Source organism: Sciurus vulgaris (genome assembly GCF_902686455.1).
Source record: "Sciurus vulgaris genome assembly, chromosome: 7".
NCBI classification, from domain to species: domain Eukaryota; kingdom Metazoa; phylum Chordata; class Mammalia; order Rodentia; family Sciuridae; genus Sciurus; species Sciurus vulgaris.
Genome location: NC_136467.1, coordinates 125853519 through 125874038, shown reverse-complemented (window position 1 = coordinate 125874038; position 20520 = coordinate 125853519). Strand labels below are relative to the sequence as shown.

At 42.5% G+C, this 20520-nt stretch overlaps 1 protein-coding gene and 2 pseudogenes across 5 annotated transcripts in view; 2 read left to right on the top strand and 1 right to left on the bottom strand.

Moving 5' to 3' along the window:
• The first annotated feature begins 1427 nt into the window (after positions 1–1427).
• On the top strand, positions 1428–20228 carry LOC306666192 (MHC class I polypeptide-related sequence B-like). Of its 3 annotated transcripts, XM_079148128.1 has the most exons (7): positions 1702–1744; positions 1871–2020; positions 15739–16005; positions 16248–16559; positions 16996–17310; positions 17388–17522; positions 19603–20228. In XM_079148128.1, the coding sequence occupies exons 1-7, from the start codon at positions 1717–1719 to the stop codon at positions 19668–19670; spliced, it is 1275 nt and encodes a 424-aa protein (XP_079004254.1). In that variant the 5' UTR covers positions 1702–1716; the 3' UTR covers positions 19671–20228. The 3 variants fall into 3 exon arrangements, with proteins under 3 accessions (XP_079004253.1, XP_079004252.1, XP_079004254.1); XM_079148127.1 differs by lacking the exon at positions 19603–20228 and having other exon boundaries at positions 1428–1744; positions 16996–17274; positions 17388–17871; XM_079148126.1 differs by lacking the exon at positions 19603–20228 and having other exon boundaries at positions 1428–1744; positions 17388–17868.
• LOC306666204 (small nuclear ribonucleoprotein G-like) lies at positions 4683–5200 on the top strand (annotated as a pseudogene). The gene has a single exon. The product of its transcript is annotated as a small nuclear ribonucleoprotein G-like (transcript).
• The window catches only part of LOC306666960 (trimeric intracellular cation channel type B-like), a 58698-nt pseudogene continuing 45076 nt past the window's right edge, over positions 6899–20520 (bottom strand). The window contains exon 2 of the transcript XR_013766712.1: positions 6899–12857. The product of XR_013766712.1 is annotated as a trimeric intracellular cation channel type B-like (transcript). The remainder of the gene's footprint in view (positions 12858–20520) is intronic.

The window sequence follows — 20520 nt, the reverse complement described above, 5'->3', positions numbered from 1 at the left end:
TGGTGAAATGGAAAAGAACCAAAGTAACGCTATTTTGTTCTGACCTGACTCCATTGAATGCTAGCTTGTCATGTTTTCCTTTCAGCCTCCTGAAGCAGTATCTACCTGGCCAGTACAGTGGAATCTTCCCACATCCCTGACTATGGCCCTGATGTATAACAAAAATAACTCTGAAATGTATAATCAAAAGTATTCTCTCATGTAATCAAAATACTTGCCTCAGCAAGGTTTTTTCTGACCTACCCATGCCTCAATTGTCGTTGTGGTTTTTACAAATTTTGCCTTTATAAACTCTATTTCCGATATTCAGGTGCTGGGAGTTTTTTGAGGTGTTAGCCTACTCCAAGTCACTGCTTGCTTGGCATGCTCATTAAAAAAAATCCTTTTTCCCTTTCAATTTGGCTCATTATGGGTGGTGGTTTGTAATTTTCCCACACTCCAAACAGTGGGAGAAGCTTTTCTTACTCGCCACAATCCAGGAAGATGCTGGATTGAAGTGTCAGACTCCAATTCAGACCATGGAGGTCTCCATTCTCACAGTCTGCAGACTAACTTCCCAGCAGACTGAGAATTGGAAACCTAGTAGCAGCTCGCACACCTCCAGGCACCCACAAGTGCCTTCAATCTGTGTTTATATCAACCAACAGCTTTGATTTTCTTTGGGTCAAAATGGAGCTAACATGTTATCATCAGTGATCCCAGTAAAGTTTGGCACCACAAACTTCAAACCGTGTCTAACTATGGGCAAGAGACCACGCCCTGGTTTATGTAAGTCAGAGCTGGATGGTTTCCATTTCTATTCCAGAACTCAGCATGGCTCCCAAGGTCAGCACGGAGAAAGCCCTGGGTATTCTTGTGAGTCCAGGGGTTCAAAGGGGAGAGTGGAGGGAGAAAGGATGTTTACTGACTTAGAGAAGAACAGGGGCTTGGAGGCAGGGGAGGTGCAGTGAGGGGTTGGGGTTGTAGCTTAGTGGTAAAAAGCACTTGCCTCACATGTGTGAGGCACTGGGTTAGATTTTTAGCACCCCGTATAAATAAATGAATAAAATAAAGATCTATCAACAACTAAAAAAAAAAAAAAAAAAAAAAAGAAAAAGAAAAGAAAAGACTACTGAGAGTCTTGGGTCTTGGTTAGGAAGGGGCAGCCAGGCCTGGGTCCTGTCAGAACCCCAAACCTGAGTACAAGACCTGCAGGGCCGCCTCTGAGGCTGCTCTCCTTTTGGTCATATGTAAATGCCCTGGAGCAGACCTTACATGTAACTATTATGTAGTAAGTCTTTTGGGGGAATGAGCTGAATAAGGCAGGTGGTTGCAGGTTCCCCGCTAAGAAGTCCTGGAAGGAGGGTAGACCATAGGGAGGAAAGGACTTGGGACCAGCTGTCAGGAGAGCTGTGTCCCCTCTCCTACTCTGTATCACTACCACCTGTGACCTTCACTAATGAAAACAGCCTCTCAGAAAAAGAGACTGAACCCCAATCCTTCAGTCCTTTCTGGGCTAAAAAATATCACAGTCAATAAAAAGGAATGTAAGTCTAGGAGCTTGCCAAAATGTCTCCATGAATGGACTTTACACCCACAGAGAAAGTACAGATGACAGCCTTAGGGAATAATTAGCAAGGATGATAGGTAGAGCTCATTTTTATAAAGACATGTTTAGGGGCAAAAAGATGAAATGAACAATTTCTGATCCTGGAATGGTGTGCAGTCCACTGGGGGATGTCATGGATGGTAAGAAGGGTTCAAGGTAAGAAACAGTTAGGACCAGCTTGGCCAGAACCCTGGTTCTGAAACTTACCTACATATTTGCAACAACTAAGGAACTTTAAAATACAATGCAGCCTACTTCCCCCTAGCTTTACCTATTGAATAGGTTTTGACTGTGGCCTGGGCACAAGGATATTAAAGACTTTCCAGGTGGTTGTCCTAAGCAGCCAAGGTAGAGAAGAACTGACCCTGTGTTCCAAAGACCAAGCCATGTGTGTTGGGGACAAGGAAAACTTCCAGTATAAGGAGCTTTCTGGTAAGCATGGTTACTACTATTACTGCTAAGATATAATTCATTTACTTTAAGTGGCACTTTGAAAGTGTGCAATTCAGTGGTTGGGCCACCATCACCACTATCTTCATGGGACGACTTTAAGGATGTAGCTAGGTCTGGTGGTTGGAAGGCAGAGGCAGGAGCAGTTGCCAGGGAGATTGCTTAGCAGTAGCATCCTGTTAAGATAGGGTGAGGAGACCAGGGGAGCCTGCTTTGACCTCAGCCTATGAGAGGCGTCACCAGAGAAATGGGGGAACAGAGTGATGCTAGACAGCAGGCTGTGGCACTTGTAAGTTTTGATGGGAGGGTAGAGGCAAATTGTGTTAAAATCAGCAGATGGAGCAGCTGTGTGTTGATTTGGAGCATTACAGTGACAACTGGGGATAGGTACAGTATTTAGGAAGAAGCCTTTGTAGTATTCTAGGATGAAGGTAGATGGATGGACCAAGGTAGTGACTGTGAAGATGTAAAAAGATTTAAGAGCTGCCTGGGGAAGCCAGAGAGTCAGGGGAAAGGGTTAATTAGAAGTGACCAAGTGTGGTGATGCAATTAAGAGAAGTAGGAAAAGTGTGTGTGTATGTTTGGGGAGTCTGTAGTGGTGGGAGAGATGTGGAGTGGGCTTATAGACCTGTCTGATTTGAGGGCCAAATGGGCCCAGAGATGCAGCTGTCTAAGTGAGTTTGGTTGGTGTTGGTTTGGTCCATGGGGAGCAACCTGAAGGGGCTTGTGAGTTTCCCCGGGAGAGCTAGGGCAGTTACAGGATGTGGCCAGAGGAAAATAGACCTGGCTGGATCCTAGAGCCAGTGGTAGGGAAGGAACAGATTAGAATTGGGGAAACATCTAAAGGAGTTTGGAACCTAATTGATTTTAATTCAGAAGGTGCTGTTGAGAGCAGAGATGACTGAAATCTGCAAAGAGCTCTTGTAACGTGTTTATTGATAACATTGCCAAAAAGGCTGTAACTGACTGAGGGTAGTGTGCTGGAGAGTATCAAGGCTTGGCTCTTTCAGAAGTGTGCCATGCAGGAAACAAGCTAGAGCTGGCCATATGGGTGAGGTGCTACAGGAGCCTGGTGAGACCCAAGATTCTCTGTGGGCAGAGATTCGACTAGGTTCATAGTGATGTGGAAGTGCATCTAAAGGTCGGACCATGGCAGTTACTCAGAATCTGATGCTACAGCATTCACCTAGCTGCCCTTACCTGCATGTCTAACCTACCTGGGGAATCCAAAATCACAGATGCTTTTCTGGACATTGAGGCTGGTGGGACCCAGTGAATATTTCCCAGTGTCTTTGGAACAGTTCAGCTTTGGTCCTGTGCTTGCAGGGAAGTTCTATTTTAAGCATAGGTCCTCCCTCTGCTACTGTTTCCTCTTGAGTCAGACATCTGTCTTATTGGGTGAGTGCTTATTGAGCAACACCCAATGACAGCTAAACTTCACATGGGTCTCCCTTCCAGGGAACTCGCAAGACAGGCCTGCTGATCATCAGGGAGGGTGGCAAACTTGTGAGCTATGGGGCTGAGCGGTATCATGCTGCTCCTGGCCTGCGTCCTCATTTGTGCACCCCTAGGTGCTGCTGCTGGTGAGTGTGCTCATTGTGAGTCTGCATAGCGGGAAATGTCTGGTGAATCCAGGTTGGCGGGCGGTTTCCAGTGAGTGTCTATGTCGCTTGGCGGGCTCTGGAGTGTTGCTGAGGGGTGTGGGGCTGCATGCGACCCATTTGCCACAATACCTCAACTCCGCTCTTCAGGGCAGACCCCTCCATCACCTCCCTCATCTGGCTCTGGATCTGTGCTGCACCTGGCTTCCCTCCCTCCGCTCTGAACCTTACTCTTCCTTTTCGAACATCCCAGTTCTTAGGATGCCTGGGACCCAGGTCTGCTTTGCTTTTTGAAAGATATTCAAGGACCCATGGAGGTCTGCCTTTCATGGGACCACTTCCCACCAGTGAGGGGAACAGTTTTCAGCATCCCGAAGCCCTGCCCTCTCCCTAGAACCCGCAGTGTTTCTCACTGGAGTCCTGAGTACCTGGAGTTAGGGGTTTTCCTTTTTTCCTGCTAGGAGCTGGTAGGGACATCCCAGGCGCCCACTGCCCTGGTCCTGTGGCACTGTGACTGCTCCAAACACTCAGACTGAGTGAGGTTAGAAGCTGAAGACTGCAGCCAAGAGATTCTTCCTGTGACTTCTCTCATCTCCACCCGGAGGTCCCCTGGCCTCCTGCTGCCTGCGGGGCAGGGTCTTCTCCCCTCTTGTACCCCTCTTACGCTAATATAAAGGCCAGTGGTCTCACTAGACCTCTCCATGCCTCCTCAGCTGCCTGTTGCACACACCCCACCTGTCTGCCCTGTTGCCCACCCCCTCGCTGCTCTCCCCTCCTGCCTGCTGTTCTCTGATCTATTTCTAGGGTATTCGTGTCTCATCTCCTCTCCCTCCCCACCGCAGGTCCTTCCTCCATTCCCTGAGTCATTGCTTAGAGTAGCTGTACCCAATGCTGCTGTAAAAATCTCCCCTATTTCCCCCCCTTCCAGGCCCAAAAATAGGTTTTTAGTTGGACTGTTTTTTTCCCCCCAAGTTGTCTTTTCTTTTTATTTTGTGGTATTGAATAACTTATTTTAATGAATTTGTCTTTTAATACAATGTAAAAAAAAGATTCCTACTATTTTAACTACAGTTAAATCTAAACTTCAAAACTGACCAATAGAGTTTACTCTATTTCAAAGCATTTCTGAGCCTGTGGAGTTGACAAGGTGAGCAATGCTCACCCTCCTGAGCTGAAAAAATTTATGGACAAGGAGTTATCATTGAAATTAAATGGTGGCAGACATGTCCAAGGGATTGCGGGGATTAGACCTTTTTATGAATCTTGTGATAGATGAATGTATGGAGATGGAAACTCGTGGGCAACAGAATAATACTGGAATAGTAGTAATATGAGGAAATAGTAACATCATGTTAGAAGCCTTGGAACGAGTATAAATACTGGCTGTTCAGCAGAGAAATCAGTGTCCTCTCTCCAGAGGGCCTGTTTAACTATGACATAAAAATTGTGCCATGTACTTTTTCTTAGTGAAATTTTTGTTAAGTAAACTTTTTAGTAGCAAACAAACTGACCAATAATTAATAACAAGTTAATTTTGAAAAAATTTTTAACTATAAGGATATCAAATATAATACAGAATTCAATTTAATTAAATATAAACTTAGCATTCCAAGAGCATCAAATTGCTCCTCCTGCCCCGGCCCCAAGTCATTTCTCTTAATCAAGTATAGAACCTGCTGGTGTTTACAGTTGTTAAAAATTAAAAGCAACGAATTTTCACCTTGAATATTATTTGAGTACCTCTAAACCATCTAAAAGTTCCACCTGATTGAGGTAGTAAGTTCATAGTCTTGCAAAAGAAATCATGTCACAAGTTTGAATGTTAGAAGTGTACTTTTATAAACCATAAGTTAAAGAAACTCTAGCAACATTTAGTACCTTTTCTTGTTTGTTTTTATATGGCCACTAAGACACCAGATTTAATATCATCATTGTTCAATAAAGACAACCATGAGATTTCTGTTGATCTGTTTCTTAGCTGATTACTATCAAATGTGCACAGACAGTTCTCATCAGGGCTAAGTATTTTCACATGAAGCTAATCAGTTTTCATTTAAAATAAAATGAATAACATGTACATGTAGATTAAAATAGCCATATGTAATCTAACATAGAACATTCAAACAAAAAAACTGAGAGAGTAGACATGAAAGGAGACATGCAGGAAAAAATTTAAATGGAGATAATACATTTTTGCTGAATCATTAAGACAACTGCTACCAATGTATTCAGAACAACTAAAGTCAGAGAGAACATGTGAAATGTGGAAATTTTCTCTACAGTTGAAATAAATGTGTTTTAAGGAGAGAGAAAGGAGGGGAAAATAAGCAAATCCCATGTTTTGTAAGTTTGGAAAACTGAAGAGTACAAATCATGGGATTAGTAATTTATCAAAAATTGAACCCTGGATTTTCTTTTGAGGGGAATAAAGAAAAACAGTTTTTGAAACAAGGGCATAAAACAGACTTCAAATTGAAACTCAGACTAACAATATTGTGTTTGTACTGAAAAATACTACTAGAGAGAAAATTAAGTTAAATTTCAGGTATTTCCCTTTAATGTGGGCAAAATTACAATGTTTATATATCAAATGTAAACTAGCAATTTATTTTCATTTATAATATAAGGTATTTTAGGAAAAGTTTACTTTCCTCAGTGCTCAAAATTAAATGGGAATTTAAAATTTTTAATTGATTAATTTCCCACACCTAGGAATTATGATGGTAATGTAAAATAAAACTTTAATTCTGCTGAACTAAAGCTCAAATAGATTCAGATTTTTGAAAGTATGAAAATATCCACTTTTAAAAAATTTTAAATTTATATAATTTCTTTTTATCAATATAAAACTATTCAAATAATCAAAAGAGATATTTTATATTAGGAAAAAATCACATGATACACTCATGACAAGAATTACAATCAAGGCAGTGGTAGTCACTCTAAAATAGAATTTCTTTTTTTTGTCACCTCCATGCCTTATATATATAATCTTTATTTCATATCATCTACATAGAAATATTTTTAAAAACAATTTTTTTAGACATTGATAGACCTTTGTTTTATTCATTTATTTATATGTGGTACTGAGAATCAAACCCCACGTCTTATACATGCTAGGTAAGCACTCTACCACTGAGCCATGACCCCAGTCCATAGAAATATTTACCACAATTTGATAGGTAGATAAGAAATTTTATTTTGCCTTCTAGAGCTCAAGTAAATATACTCAGTCTTCTTAGTATGTTTCCTTTTAAAATTATCTGAACAACTGATCATAGGTTTTAGACTGATGAACCAGTGCCATTGGAAGATGATTTTGTTCCACATTTTTCATAGAATGAAAAATGCTGTTGCCAAAGAACATCCGATTCAATATATCTTCCAAAGGAGCAAGAGTCACAGAAGAAATCTCTGTAACCATCATGTTATCTTTGTGGTCATAAGGAAGATGGTATAAAGGAACATAAGATTATGCTTTGGTATGGTCAGATGCTTAGTGTGCTGAAATGTGAAGATAGGGGACCCCTGCAGGGTTGCCTTGGAAGGACAGGACATCTTCAGCCATTTATCAGCATCTGGGTTTCAATCTCCTTTTACCAACTGTTCAAAATTCGTGATAATGATACCACTTGCACCTGGAGCCCGTCCAATAGCTATCATGACTAGTCAGTCATTTTTGTGATAGGTTAGCATGTCTGACTCCACCTACTGTTTTCCAAGTTCTGGTCACTTCCTTCATTCCCACAGCCAGAAGTTAAGCAGGTAAGAATGAATAGCCCTGGAAAATTAGGCCCCAAGGGCAAAAAATATATAATATACCAGATTGAAGATGCCAGTATAATATTGGTGTTGTTTGTAAGAAACCTCAATGGAGACTCTGCAAGCAGTTAGCATGATAAAATTCCTCTGCCAAGGCCATGGTGCATAGCAGGAAACCAGCTTGAAACGGAATTCATCCATGCCCCTTTCACAGCTCCCAGCTAATGCTTCAGCACCATCACAGACACCAGATAGTGATGTCAAAATAGGGGAACATAGATGAGCAGGAGAAGGCCAGTGTTAGTTCCTCCCACAGAGAGTCCATTGTTACAACCTACCACTGCAGCCTAAGCAGCTTCTGCTAGGGGTTCCCCTTTAGTGTGGTGGAAGTGGGGGAGCATATGGCTGCGCCGGCTGGCCTTGTTTTATTTTCTTTTTGTTAACACATAGTTGTATAAATTGATAGGATGTAGTGTGATGTTTTCATACATGTGCACATTTTTTTAATGATCAAATCGGACTAATTACCATATTCATCACCTCAAATATTTCTTATCCTGCGATAAGACCATTTAAAATCCTCTCAGCTATTTTACGACCTACACTACATTATTATTCACAGTAGTCATCTTGATGTGCTGTAGAATGGCACAGAAGTTATTCCTCCTATCTAGTTGAAACTTTGAACCCTTTGATCAGTGTCTCCCCTCTTCCCTCTACTCTGTACCTGTGCTAACCAGCAACGCTCCTGCCTGCCCCAGTGTCTACACATAAGTGTGATCATTTGTGTGTGTTTTATTCTCTCATTGTCTCCGCTAAGTTTATCTATATTGTCACAAATGACACAATTTCCTGTTTCATGAGGAATTTTTTAATATAAATATACTGGAGTTTGATCTCAGGTTCTTAGGTCTGCTAGGCAATCCCTCTATCCCTGAGCTTCATCCTCAGCCCTAATTACCTTTTTGTTATTGTTGTTAAAACTGATTGGTATTCTTTGTATTTGCCACAGTGTGTTGTTCAACTGTTTTTGTTTTGTTTTATTTTGGAGGTGGGTCTGCTATGTTGTCCAAGCTGCCTTAAAATCCATGACTCAATAATTCTCCTGCTTCAGCCTCCCAAGTAACTGGAATTACAGACATGCACCATAGTGCCTAGCTCTTTGTCCATTTTTTGTTGTCTATATTTTTATTGATGAATGATAGTTATACATAATGGTGGAATTTGTTGTTACATATTCATACATGTACACAATATAACAATGTAATTGTCTAATATCATTCCCCAGTATTTCCCATTTTCATCTGCTCCTCCCTCCCCTGGTTCCACTCCTCTACTCTACTGATCTCCCTTCCATTTTCATGAGACCTCCCCCACTACTTTCTTTTGTTTTTTCCACTCTAGCTTCCACATAAGAGAGAAAACACATGACCCTTTGCTTTCTGAGCTGCGCTTATTTTGCTTAACATAATATTGTCAAATTCCATCCATTTCCTGAAAATGGAAAAAAAATTCATTCTTCTTTATGGCCAAGTCAAATTCCATTGTTTATATATACCATATTTTCTTTTTCCATTCATCCATGATGGAATTCTAGGCTGGTACCATACTTATGGCAATTGTGAATCATCCTGCTATAAATATGAGTATGCATGTATCAAAATAGTGTAATGACTTTAATTCTGTAGAATAAATACTAAGGAGTGGTATAGTTGGGTGGTGGTTCCATCTCCTGTCTGCAGAGGAACCTCCATACCGATTTCCATAGTGGTTGTACTAATTTAAAATCCCGTCAACAGTGGAAAAGTGTTGTTCTTTCACCACATTCTCTCCAGCATTTAGTATTGTTTGTATCCATGATGGCTGTCATTCACACTGTAGTTGGAGGAAATCTCTGAGTGGTTTTGATTTTCATTTCCCTAATTGCTAATGATGATTTGTTGGCCATTTGTATTTCTTTAAAGAGTGTCTTGTTTAGTTCATTTGCCCATTTATTAATTGGATCTTTTATGGTATTAAGTTTTTTGAGTTCTTTATATATTCTGGATATTAATCCTCTGTCAGAAGAGTAGCCAGCAATGATTTTCTTTTGTTCCATAAGTTCTCTCTTCACATTCTAAACTGTTTTCTTTGCAGAACAGAAGTTTTTGTTGTTGTTGTTGTTGTTTTATCTTATGCCATCCCATTTATTAACTCTTGGCATCATTTTCTGCACTTAAGGGTCCCATTTAGAAAGTCATCACTTGTACCTATATGGTAGAGAGTTGAACTTCCTTTTTCTTCTAGGAGTTGCACAGTTTCTGGCCTAATTCCTGGGCCTTTGATCCATGTTGAGTTGACTTGTGCAGGGTGAGAAATAAAAGTCACACCTCATTCTTCCACATATGGATAGCCTGTTTTTCAGCACCACTTTTTTGGAAGGCTGTTTTTCTCCAATGTGTTTTAGCACCTTTATGAGGGTCAGAGGACTGTATCTGTGTAGGTTTGTCTCTGTGTCCTGCTGATACACACACACACACACACACACACACACACACACACGTATCTGTTTTATACCAAGTACCTTGCACATTTTGTTACTATTGCTCTCTAGTATAATTGAAGTCAGGTGTTGTGATGCCTCCAGCTTTGCTGTTTAGGCTTAGAATTGCTTTGGTTATTCTGGGTCTTTCATTCTTCCAACTGCATTTTAGAACTGTTTTATATAGTTCTGTAAAAAGAAGTCATTGTTATTTTAATGGGGATTGCATTGAATCTAGGTCTCGCTTTTGGTTTTATGTCCATTTTAGCAATATTCATTCTGCCTATCCATGAACATGAGAAGTCTCTCCATCTTCTGTGTCTTCTTCAATTTCTTCTCTGTTCCATAATTTACATTGCAGAGGTCTTTTACCTCCATGGTTTGATTTATTCCTAGGTATTTTATTTTTTTGAGGCTATTAGGAATGGGATTGTTTTACTTATTTCTGTCTAAGGAGATTCATTATTGATGTATTGGAAAGCTACTGATATGTTGATTTTGTAACCTGCTACTTTGCCAGATTTGTTTATTGGTTCTAGCAGTCTTCTGGTGGAGCTTTTTGGATTTTCTAAGTATAGATTGTTTCATGTGGAACCATTGATAATTCAGCTTCTTGTTTTCCTATTTTTATCCCACTCATTTCCTTTTCTTGCCTATCTGGTTAGAATTTCTAGTAGTATATTGAATAGGAGTGATGAGTGTAGACATCCTTCCTTGTTCCAGATTTTCAAGGAAATACTTTAATTTTTTTCTTTTTCACTATGATATTGGCTTTGGGTCTGTTGAATATAGCCTTTGTGATGTTGAAGTAAGTTTCATCTCTCCTTAGTTTCCTCATTGTCTTTATCATAGATGGGTGCCAAATTTTGTTGAAGGCTTTCTCTGCATCTTTTGAGATAAGTATGGGATTTTTGTTTTTAATTCTATTCATGTGGTGTATTGCATGTATTGATTTATGAATGTTAAACCATCTTTGTATCACTCAGATAAATCCTTTGTCATGGTGTACAATCATGTTAATATGTTGTTGAATACAATTTGCTAATATTTTATTAAGAATTTTTGCATATAAGTTCCTCAGAGATATTGATCTGTAGTGATACTGGCTTCATAGAATGAATTTGAAGTGTTCTTTCCCATACCATTTTGGTAATAGTTTGAGGAGCATTGGCAGGAGTTCTTCTTTAAAGTTCTTGTAGAATTCAGCTGAGAATCGTTGTGATCCTGAGGTTTTCTATGTTGGATGGCGTTTTAGTCAGCCTTTTCATTACTGTGACCAAAAGTTCTGACAAGAACAATTTTACAGGAGGAAAAATTTATTTGACACTCTTGATGGTCGACTACATTGTTCTGGGTTCCAGTTGAGGAAAAACATCAAGGTGGAAGGGTATGGAAGAGGATAGCTGCTCAGGAAATAGCAATCAAGAAGTAGAGAGAGACAGTGAGAGAGAGCTTAACTTATACTATATAAGCCCCTAAGGCACAACCCCAGTATTCTAAACCAGGTAGCCATAACCTACCTGCCTACAGTTACCTCTGGATGAATCTGCTTATGTCATGCCTCTCTAATCACCTCTGAAAATCCCTGCATTGTCTCACACATGAGCTTTAAAGGTCTCCTTGTAAGAACCCAGAAACCACTCCAGACGCCGGAACTCACATAAGAGAGTTTATTAAGAAAACAGGCAGAGTGTTTCCCTGCAAGGTAAGAGAAAATGAGAAGAAAAGAGAGAGAGAGCGTGTGCAAGAGAGAGTGAAAGCCAGGAGGAAATAGCACAAAAGCGAGGAGGAGAGAGAGTGAAAATGGCAGGGGAGCCATTCTTAAGCAATCAAGTTCCCTGGACTAACAGGGGACAAATAATGGAGAAGGATACTTGCAAGCTGACTGATGAACCAATAGCTAGCTAGGCTGTTCACAGACTGACAAGCTATGTTGTAAGTTGGGAGGCGGGGAATGACTGTGGAGTAAAGGGTAGGGGAGCAGCTTTATATTATATTACTCCTCATATCCAAAGCATAACAGATGGCTTTTTATTATTGTTTCTATCTCATTGTTAGTTATTGGCCTGTGTGAGTTTTCTATGTCTTCTTGGTTCAATTTTGACAGGTCATATGCATTTAGAAATATATCCATTTCTTCTGTTTTGTAATTTATTGGAGTATACATTTAAAAACTGTCCCTAATAAGCCTCTGGATTTCTGTTATATCTGTAGTCATTTCTCCTTTTTGATTTCTAGTTTGGGTCTTCTTTTTCTTTTGGTTATTTGGCTAAGAACTTTTCAGTCTTGTTTATCTTTTCATAAAACCAGCTCTTCAAGTCATTGATCCTTTTTATTGTTTTTGTATTCTCTATTTCATCAGTTTCACCTCTGATCTTAATTATTTACTCCCTTAAGCTGGTTTGGGGATCAGTTTGTTCTTCTTTTTCCAGGGTCTTGAGATGCATCCTTGATTATTTTTCTAGGATCTTCTGATTTTCTCATCTTAGCACTCATAGTCATAAACTTTTCTCTTAGAACTGTGTTCATAGTGTCACTTAGGTTCTGGTATATTGTACCACTATTCTTGTTTGACTCAAAGAATTTTTAAATTTCTCTCCTGATTTTTTTCTATCACTCATTCATTGTTTAAAAGTATATTATTCAATCTCCACCTGTTTTGATAGTTTCTGAAGGTATTTTTTGGTGTTGATTTCTAATTTCATTCCATTATGATCAGATAAGATTCAAGGAATTATATCAACTTTTAAAATATGGTATGAATTGCTTTGTCACCTAACATATGGTGTGTTTGTGGGAAAGGTCCATGAGTAGCTTAGAAGAAAGTGTATTTGGCTAAAGTTGAATGAAATATTCTCTGGAAGTCTGTTAATCCATTTGATTTATAATATATTTTTAGTCCAAAGAGTCTTTACTGAATTTGTGTCTGGATAACCTATCTACTGGTGAGACAGTTGTTTGAAATCAACCAATATTATTGTTTGGGTGGGGCTGGGGAGATAGCTCAGTCGGTAGAAAGAATATTATTGTTCGGGGATCTCTGAGTCCTTCATATTAGTAGTGACTGTTTTATATAATTAGGTGCAACACTGTTTGACTTTTAAATATTTATTATAGTTATTTCTTCTTGTTGGATTGATCTCTTTAACATTATGAAGTGATCTTTGTCTCTTCTGAATAATTTTCTTTTGAAGTCACTTTTGTTGGGTATGAGAGAATAAACTCATGCTTTTTGGGGGGAGAGCTCCATTTGCATGGTATATGCTTTTCCATTCTTTCACTTTCATCCTGTGTCTACCTTTGCCTGTCAGGTAAGCCTCTTACAAACAACATATAGTCTTGTTTTTAAATTCATTCTGCCAGCCTACATTTTTTAACTGGAGAGGTAAGACCATTTATAGTTGATGTTATTATACAGATGTCTATTAATCCCTGCCCTTTTGTTTTATTTATAATGTTTAATTTGTTCTGTTTTTCACTTGCTTGGCAACTCTTCAAATGAGCCTTGTCCATTTGTGAGCTCTGGGTTTATTTTTGATTTCTTCTGTGTAAATTAGGTACTTAAATTTTCTATAGTACCAACTGAGAACTCATGAATTTTTTTTTGTTTCTGCTTATCTTGGAAAGATTCTATTTAGGCCCTATGGTGGGAAGTTTGCAATCACTACCAACTCTCTCATCTGCTTTCATTCAGAACAATACCCATGTCCTCACCCTAACACACGTTCTGCTAGGATCACCTCTATGCCGTGTTGAACCCCCACCCCAGGTCATTCCTGCCCAGGAATCTCTCTTGCCATACCCATTACCCCTCCCCATTCATTCTAGAAAAAGGCTCTTGGTTCACCTGCTCCTTGGTCTTCCCCCTCCTTTTTGGTCCCTTTACCTCAAAGGGCTTTGGCTCCCACAACCATGTATTATAATCTGTGTTTTACTACTTGGTTGGTCCTGGTGTTTCTGTACTATGGCCTCTCCAGGCATCAGCTTCCTCCTGGGATGTTTTTGTTAGTTTGGTCATTTGTTTGTGCTGGGAATTGAACCCATGGCCTCAACCATGCACTCCACCACTGAGCAACTTCCTAAGCCCCTGTGGTAGTTTTCTAACCTGATGCTCTTTTGGGGTGTGACCAGCTGCCCAGGATTTCTTCATATGTCCTGAATGTTCATCTCTTATTAGATATGTGACATAAAAATATTTTGTCCTATTCTTCAGATCACCATTTCTGTGGGTATTCTTTGGTGTTCAGATGATTTTATGTTTTTCATTTTGTTGAGTCCAATTTACCATTTTTTTCTATATTATCTGTGCTTTTGGTGTCATACCATTGAAAATGTGGTCAAATCCTTTGTTTTGAAGATTACTGCATATATATATATATATATATATGTATATATATATATATATATATATGTTTGTTTGATTTTGGTACCCTTGGGTTGAACCCAGGGTCTCTTGCATGCTAGTTAGTGGTCTACCAGTAAGCCACCCCCAGGCCTTTCTAAAATTCTATTTTGAGACAGGGTCTTGCGAAGTTGCCCAGGTTGGCCTTGAATTTGCATTCATTCTCCTCAGTCTCTTGAGTAGCTGGGATTATAGGCATATATCACAATATGTAGCTGCCAATGTGTTTTCTTCTAATAATGTTTAGTTTTATAGTCTATAATTTTTTTTTTCATTTTGAGTTTGTGTGTGTTTGTGTGTGTGTGTGTGTGTGTGTGTGTGTGTATGCACTCAGGTTATTGAACCCAGGCATGGCATAAGCTAGGCAAGCACTCTATCATTGAGCTACATCCCCAGGCCTGAGTTAATTTCTGTATATGAGTAAGTAAAGGGTCCCAAATTCTTTATTTGTTTGGAGAAATCCAAATTTTTCAGCACTATCTATTGAAAAGATACATCAGGTCAGGAAGGCTAGGCAAGAATAGAGGTACTTTGGATAGGAGAGTGAAGGGAGGGGAGGAGTTATGGGGGTAAGCATAAAAGTAGAATGAGTCAGACATTATTATCCTATGGCATGTATGATTACATGGCAGGTGTAACTCTACATCATGTACAACCAGAAGAATGAGAAGTTACACTCCATCTATGTATGATGTGTCAAAATGCATTCTACTGTCATGTATAACTAAGTAGAGCAGATAAATATATAAATAAAAGAAAAGAAAAAGAAAGAAGAAAAGATATATCATATCTTTAAAGCACTGCCATCTGCCTGTTCTCAGGAGAGACTAGCAGGAACATTTCCATTCCCCACCTGGGGCCTGGAGATGCTGGTATTTTACTTTGTAACAAGCCCACTATTTCACATTCCTTTAAGGTACAACCCCACTCACCACTTTGGGATCACCACCCTCCCAGCCACTGCCACACCCTGTCTGCCCCAATTTATCCATGAAAAATCTGCACAGAGACAGCACCCCCATGCCCACCCAAGGCCCCTGCCATACTTGGGTTGCACACCTTTGACCATAGGTCCACCCAACCTCTGTCCTTCCTGTATCCTCCCTGTCCTCTAACAAGCCCTGACATGCACCTCTCTTTCCTCCTTTTGAATACCCCTCTGTATCCTTATGATGTCTAAGGCCATGTCTTGGGCCCTGGCCTACATGCCTGCCCCTCTCCATTTCCCCTCTTTCCATTCCTCACTGCTCCTCTCCTTCCTCTCTACTTTCCTGTATTGGAAAACTTTCTTCTGTCCCTTTGTCTCTGTGTTTTCTGCCTCCTGGGGTGTTCAAGACAGCAGAGCCTTTGTGGTGAGCAGTAATGAGCAGATGTTTTCAGGAAGAGGTGTCATCTGTGGTTTCCTCTTCCACAGGGGCTCACAGTCTCCACTATAACCTCACAGTGAGGTCCCAAGGTGGATCAGTGCAATCAAGGTCCTTCGCTGAGGGTTATTGGGACCATCATCTCTTCCTTCGGTATGATAGTGACAATCAAGAAAGTGCAGAGCCCCGGGGGCCATGGGCAGAAAAACCTCTGGGAACTGAGAACTGGAACACAGAGATGCAGGACTTGGCAGAGCACATCAAGAATCTAAAAGTGACCCTGGCAGATATCAATGCCTGGCAGGAGCGGAAAGGAGGTGAGTGATAGCGGGGGCAAGTATGATGTGAGGTTTTCTCCAGGAAGTCTGGTGAAAAGAGCAGGGACCTGTGTCTTCTCAGTGCAGTTGAATGGGGAGGGCAAGCAATGGGCTCCATGCAGCTCAGCACAGGGGACTTTGAGGAGAGCCAGGTTGAGGTCCTTGGCAAGCTAGTATTTTTCAGTTGGTGGCAGGGAGGTAGGGGTCCAGGGGATGGAGAAGTGACTGGTGGGTGGGGACAGGGTCTCATTCCCTCCAGGAAACTCGGGGCTGCAAGATTCAAGAGGACAACCGCACCAGAGGTTTCTGGAATTTTCACTATGATGCGGAGCCCTTCCTCTCCTATCATCCAGAGACTCGCAGTTGGAAGGTGCAGCCATCCTCAGCTCAGAACTTGGCTATGGAAGTCAAGAATTCCTGGGATGCAGATGGAATGCAAAGCAAGGATTACTGGGCCCATGTGCATGGAGAGCTTTGTGGAAGACTTAGGAGATATCTAGTCTCCTGGATGGGCTCCTCCCACTCCCCTGGAGCCTCTGCTGAGGGGATCTTGTGTGAGTTTATTTGTTCTGATTTGCCTGTCTTGTTATACCACTAGATGTAGACAGGAGGGTTTATGTGCCCAGACACTAGCAAGCCCCCACCTGCCTATTTTCCAGTCAGCCTGCTATCATAGAGACCTCCCACCTGGTCCCACAACCCTGGGCCCCCATAATGTCCCCTCATGATCTCACAAACCAGATTCCCTGCAATACTCCCTCCTCACCATCAACATGTGGAATTGAGAATGTGAGGCCACAGGCCTAAGACCCATCCTCCTGCCAGTCAGAGGACTCAGGCCCCAGGCTCAGAACAGAGTTGTAGAAGGTTTGGGGTCAATGAAGTCTTAGGCCAGAGTCAGCAGAGTGGAGAGGACCAGCCCTGTTCCCTCCCTTAGAGGACAGTGACTCTTGGTCAGATGGCTGACTAGCTTTGCCCTTTTTTCTCCAGTGTCTCCAGCAGTGAATGTGACCTGTGATGAGGCCTCAGAGGACACCATCCATGTGACATGTTGGGCTTTGGGCTTCTATCCCCAGGATATCTCTGTGACCTGGCATCAGGATGGGGAACCCCTGAGCCAGGACACACAGTGGTCTGGGGGTGTCTTGCCATATGGGAATGGAACCTACCAGACCTGGGAGTCCATCAGGATTCCCCAAGGACAGGAGCAGAGGTTCAGCTGCCATGTGGGACACAGCAGGAATACCAGCACTGGCTCTGTGTCCTGTGGTGAGCCTGGGGGTCCCAGCAGGGGTTCCAAACCAGGTGAATCAGTGACCAGGGTGGTGAGAGGGGAGATACTTGAGGTTTCAGTACCCAGAGTGTAACAAGCCTGCTTTCAGGGACTGCACCGCTGTTCCCAAACCCGTGGATCATCTTTGGGTGTGTTGCTGCTGGAGCTGTTCCTCTTGCTGTGATTCTTGTTTGTGTCTTTTGCTACAAGAAGAGGAGGACAACATCTGCTGTGGAGTGTTCAGGTGAGAAAAGTGGTCAGCGACTGGAGATGGCAGGGCCTGCTTGGCGTTTATGGACCCCTCATGCCTCCCGCTGCATGGAGAGCAGTGGTGGTGACCAAGCTTCCGGAACAGGGGATGGAGGTTGTGTTTGTGATGAGCTGGGAGCCATGTCTCCAGGTACACCCTTAGGCCTGCCAAAAGCCAGGGTGTCAACCTTTTTGAAAGTCCAGCATCAGCTTCCTCTGGCTGCAGAGTGAGGAGTGAGCAGCAGTGGTGCCGTGGCTCCTGCTGTCTCATCTCTCTCTCAGCTCTGCAGGCTTGACCAGGGATCTGTGTTGGGAATGGTGGGCTGATTGGTGTGGCCTAGATTATCATGGCCTCAGGAGGTCACAGAATAAATAAGTTGTGCTCTTTGGGTGCTTAGAAGCTGGAGAGGATTTTCATGAGTGGTGATGTCTCTGGTCCCTTCCCCTCACTCTCCCTCAGTCTCTCCAGCTGTCATGAGCAAACCAAGAAAAAGACCCACAGGGCCAGAGCCCTGCCAGTGCAGCCCCTGGGAGGCCCTTGTAGAGCAGGCCCATGGCTCTGCAGCACAGACAGTCACCTCTGTTCTGTGTGCAGCATTTGCAGTCCCTCCTCAGGAGCTATCTCCTGGGTGTGTCTCCTGGGTCACTTGGGTCCCCACTCTCCACGCTTGTGCCTACCTCACAGCTTTTCCTCCTTGAGTGACCTTGCAGATGACAAGGACAGGAGAATAGCTGATGTACCATATGGGGAGAGAGATCAGTCAATAGGGCAGCTGTGGTCACTGTGTTTTTCCTATGTCTTGAATTGTCCAGTGTAGCCCGAGGGATCTTGGACCCCACAGGCTGGGGCAGACACCTCACAACAGGGACCCATCCTGTATCTCCACTAGAAGGACAGGCAGCTCTGTGCTCTCTGCTACTCCCACCTGTGGCCTCTCCAACAGGGGAACAAGGGGAATATTAGTTCTCCTTTACTCTGGTCAGAAATGTTTGCCTGGAATGGCACTAGGGCAGTGTCCCAGAAGAGAGTGGGAAAGTTGCTTATTTCCACAAATTTCCACTCTAAATGTTGACTTAGTAAGGATGTTTCCAGTTTCAGCTGTATGGTGGGAACAGCAATTCTCAGGTGCCCATGTGGTGATGTGCACTAAGGTCACACTTGGAGATGCCTCTACAGGAGTGCCCCCTGTGGGAGACCAGGGTTGTGGCCATGGCAATAGAAGGGTGCAGAGTGTGGACCAACAGTCCACACTGCAAGAACTCAGGAAACCTCTAGTTTTTTTGGGGGAAGAAGGCCCCTGAGGGCTGTGAGGATTGTGTCCTGTGGAAGTCCCCACTAGAAATGAAGGTAGGATGTCCAGGGCAGCCTCAGGAAGCAGGAGCCCTTCAGGAGAAGCTGCATTCCCAGGGGTGGGTAGACCATCAGGTAGGAGGAGGTAAAAATGCAGATTGAGAGCCTGAGCAGGTGCAGAGGGTTGGTGATTCTGAGTCTCCTGTGCATGGGCTGTTGTTGGTCAGGTGAGCAACAGATCATGTGGCAGACACGTTTTTCCATTCTGAGCTTCCTGGTGGACTTTCCTGTTAGGAGCTGCTGGCTCAGGGCTGGGAGGGAGGGATACTGAGCTGCAAGTGGGAGAGACCCTGCCTGGTGAGCACCTGCCTCTGCAGGGGAAGAGGCTAGAACTAAGGGGGAGAAGGGCTGTGTGTGAGACTGTGCCCGGGCAGGAAGGAGCAGGAGCTGCCCTCTGGGAGGCTCCACTCTGTAGGGAGTGATTTGCCTCTGGAGGAGGGGGCACTAAACTTGACTTCCAGATTCTCACCCTGAATCCTGTAGCCCTTTCACTTCCTTCCATGGTGGAAACAGAGGTAGGTGACCCTACTGATGGAGTCACAGAGAAGCCTGATAAGGGCTGGAACATGGGATGAGGGGGGAAAAAAAAAGTCAGGGCATTTTCTTCCCTCTGGAAAAGGCCAAATCTGATTTTTGAGAACCCGAGAAGACAGAGTGGTCCCAAGGGAATAAAGAACAATGTTCTGTGACCTATTGAACACTGACTGGTTCCCCTCTTCTGCAGATCTCCTAAGCCTACAAGTCTGGAATCAGCAGCAGAGGGCACCAAGAAACCACACTGGACCCAAATAGCTGGGATATCAGCCTTTGCTGAGAGCTCCTTGAACTTCTCAGAGAGATTAGATCGTGCAGCCCTGCTCTGGCCAGCACTTCCCCTCTTGGTACTTTGGTTTCCTCATCTCTACAGTGTGGAAACACATGTTTACCTACTGTTGGGGCTGGGGGTATATGTGAGGTTCTTTATTTGAGGTTCTTGCAGCTGTGCTGTACTAGATATCCTTATTATTTCATTATATTTTAACATATTATATACTATTGTGGTATTTTAATAAGTGAGGTTTATTTGTAAGTGTCCTTGTTCTGCCTTCTCCCAAGAAACCTAATATACTGTCATCCTTGAGTGTTGAGGGCCCTTCAAACCCTCTCTGACTCTTGGCCTTATCTCTTGTCTGCAACATTTTACACTATAAATATTTAAATCTTTAAAACATGAAGCATATCTGGTCTGTGTTTATGTCACAGCAAGGGACAGTGTGAAAGGATCAGCAAAAATGACATTTTGTCTCCATATTTGCCAGTGGGTTCCCGAACTCATCCTGTGTATTACCATGACTGCAATTTAAAATAAACAATCTAAGAAAATAAACATGGTCTCCAGGATGGTGCCTTGTTGTTGGAGTGGGGCTGTTGTGGTGGGGAGGCCAAGCAGAAGCCACTAGAACTGCCTCTGTCTAGGTAAATAATACTGCACTCCTGAATGGACTGCAGAGGTTAGTGCCACTGAGAAGGATTTAAAAATACAGGGGTAGTGACTGCTACCCAAGCCCATTCAACTCACCCATTTGGCCTGTGCAGAAAGTGGAGGATTGTGGTGATGTAATCTTTTCCAGTTCGTGACTCCAATTGCAGCTGCTGTATCAGA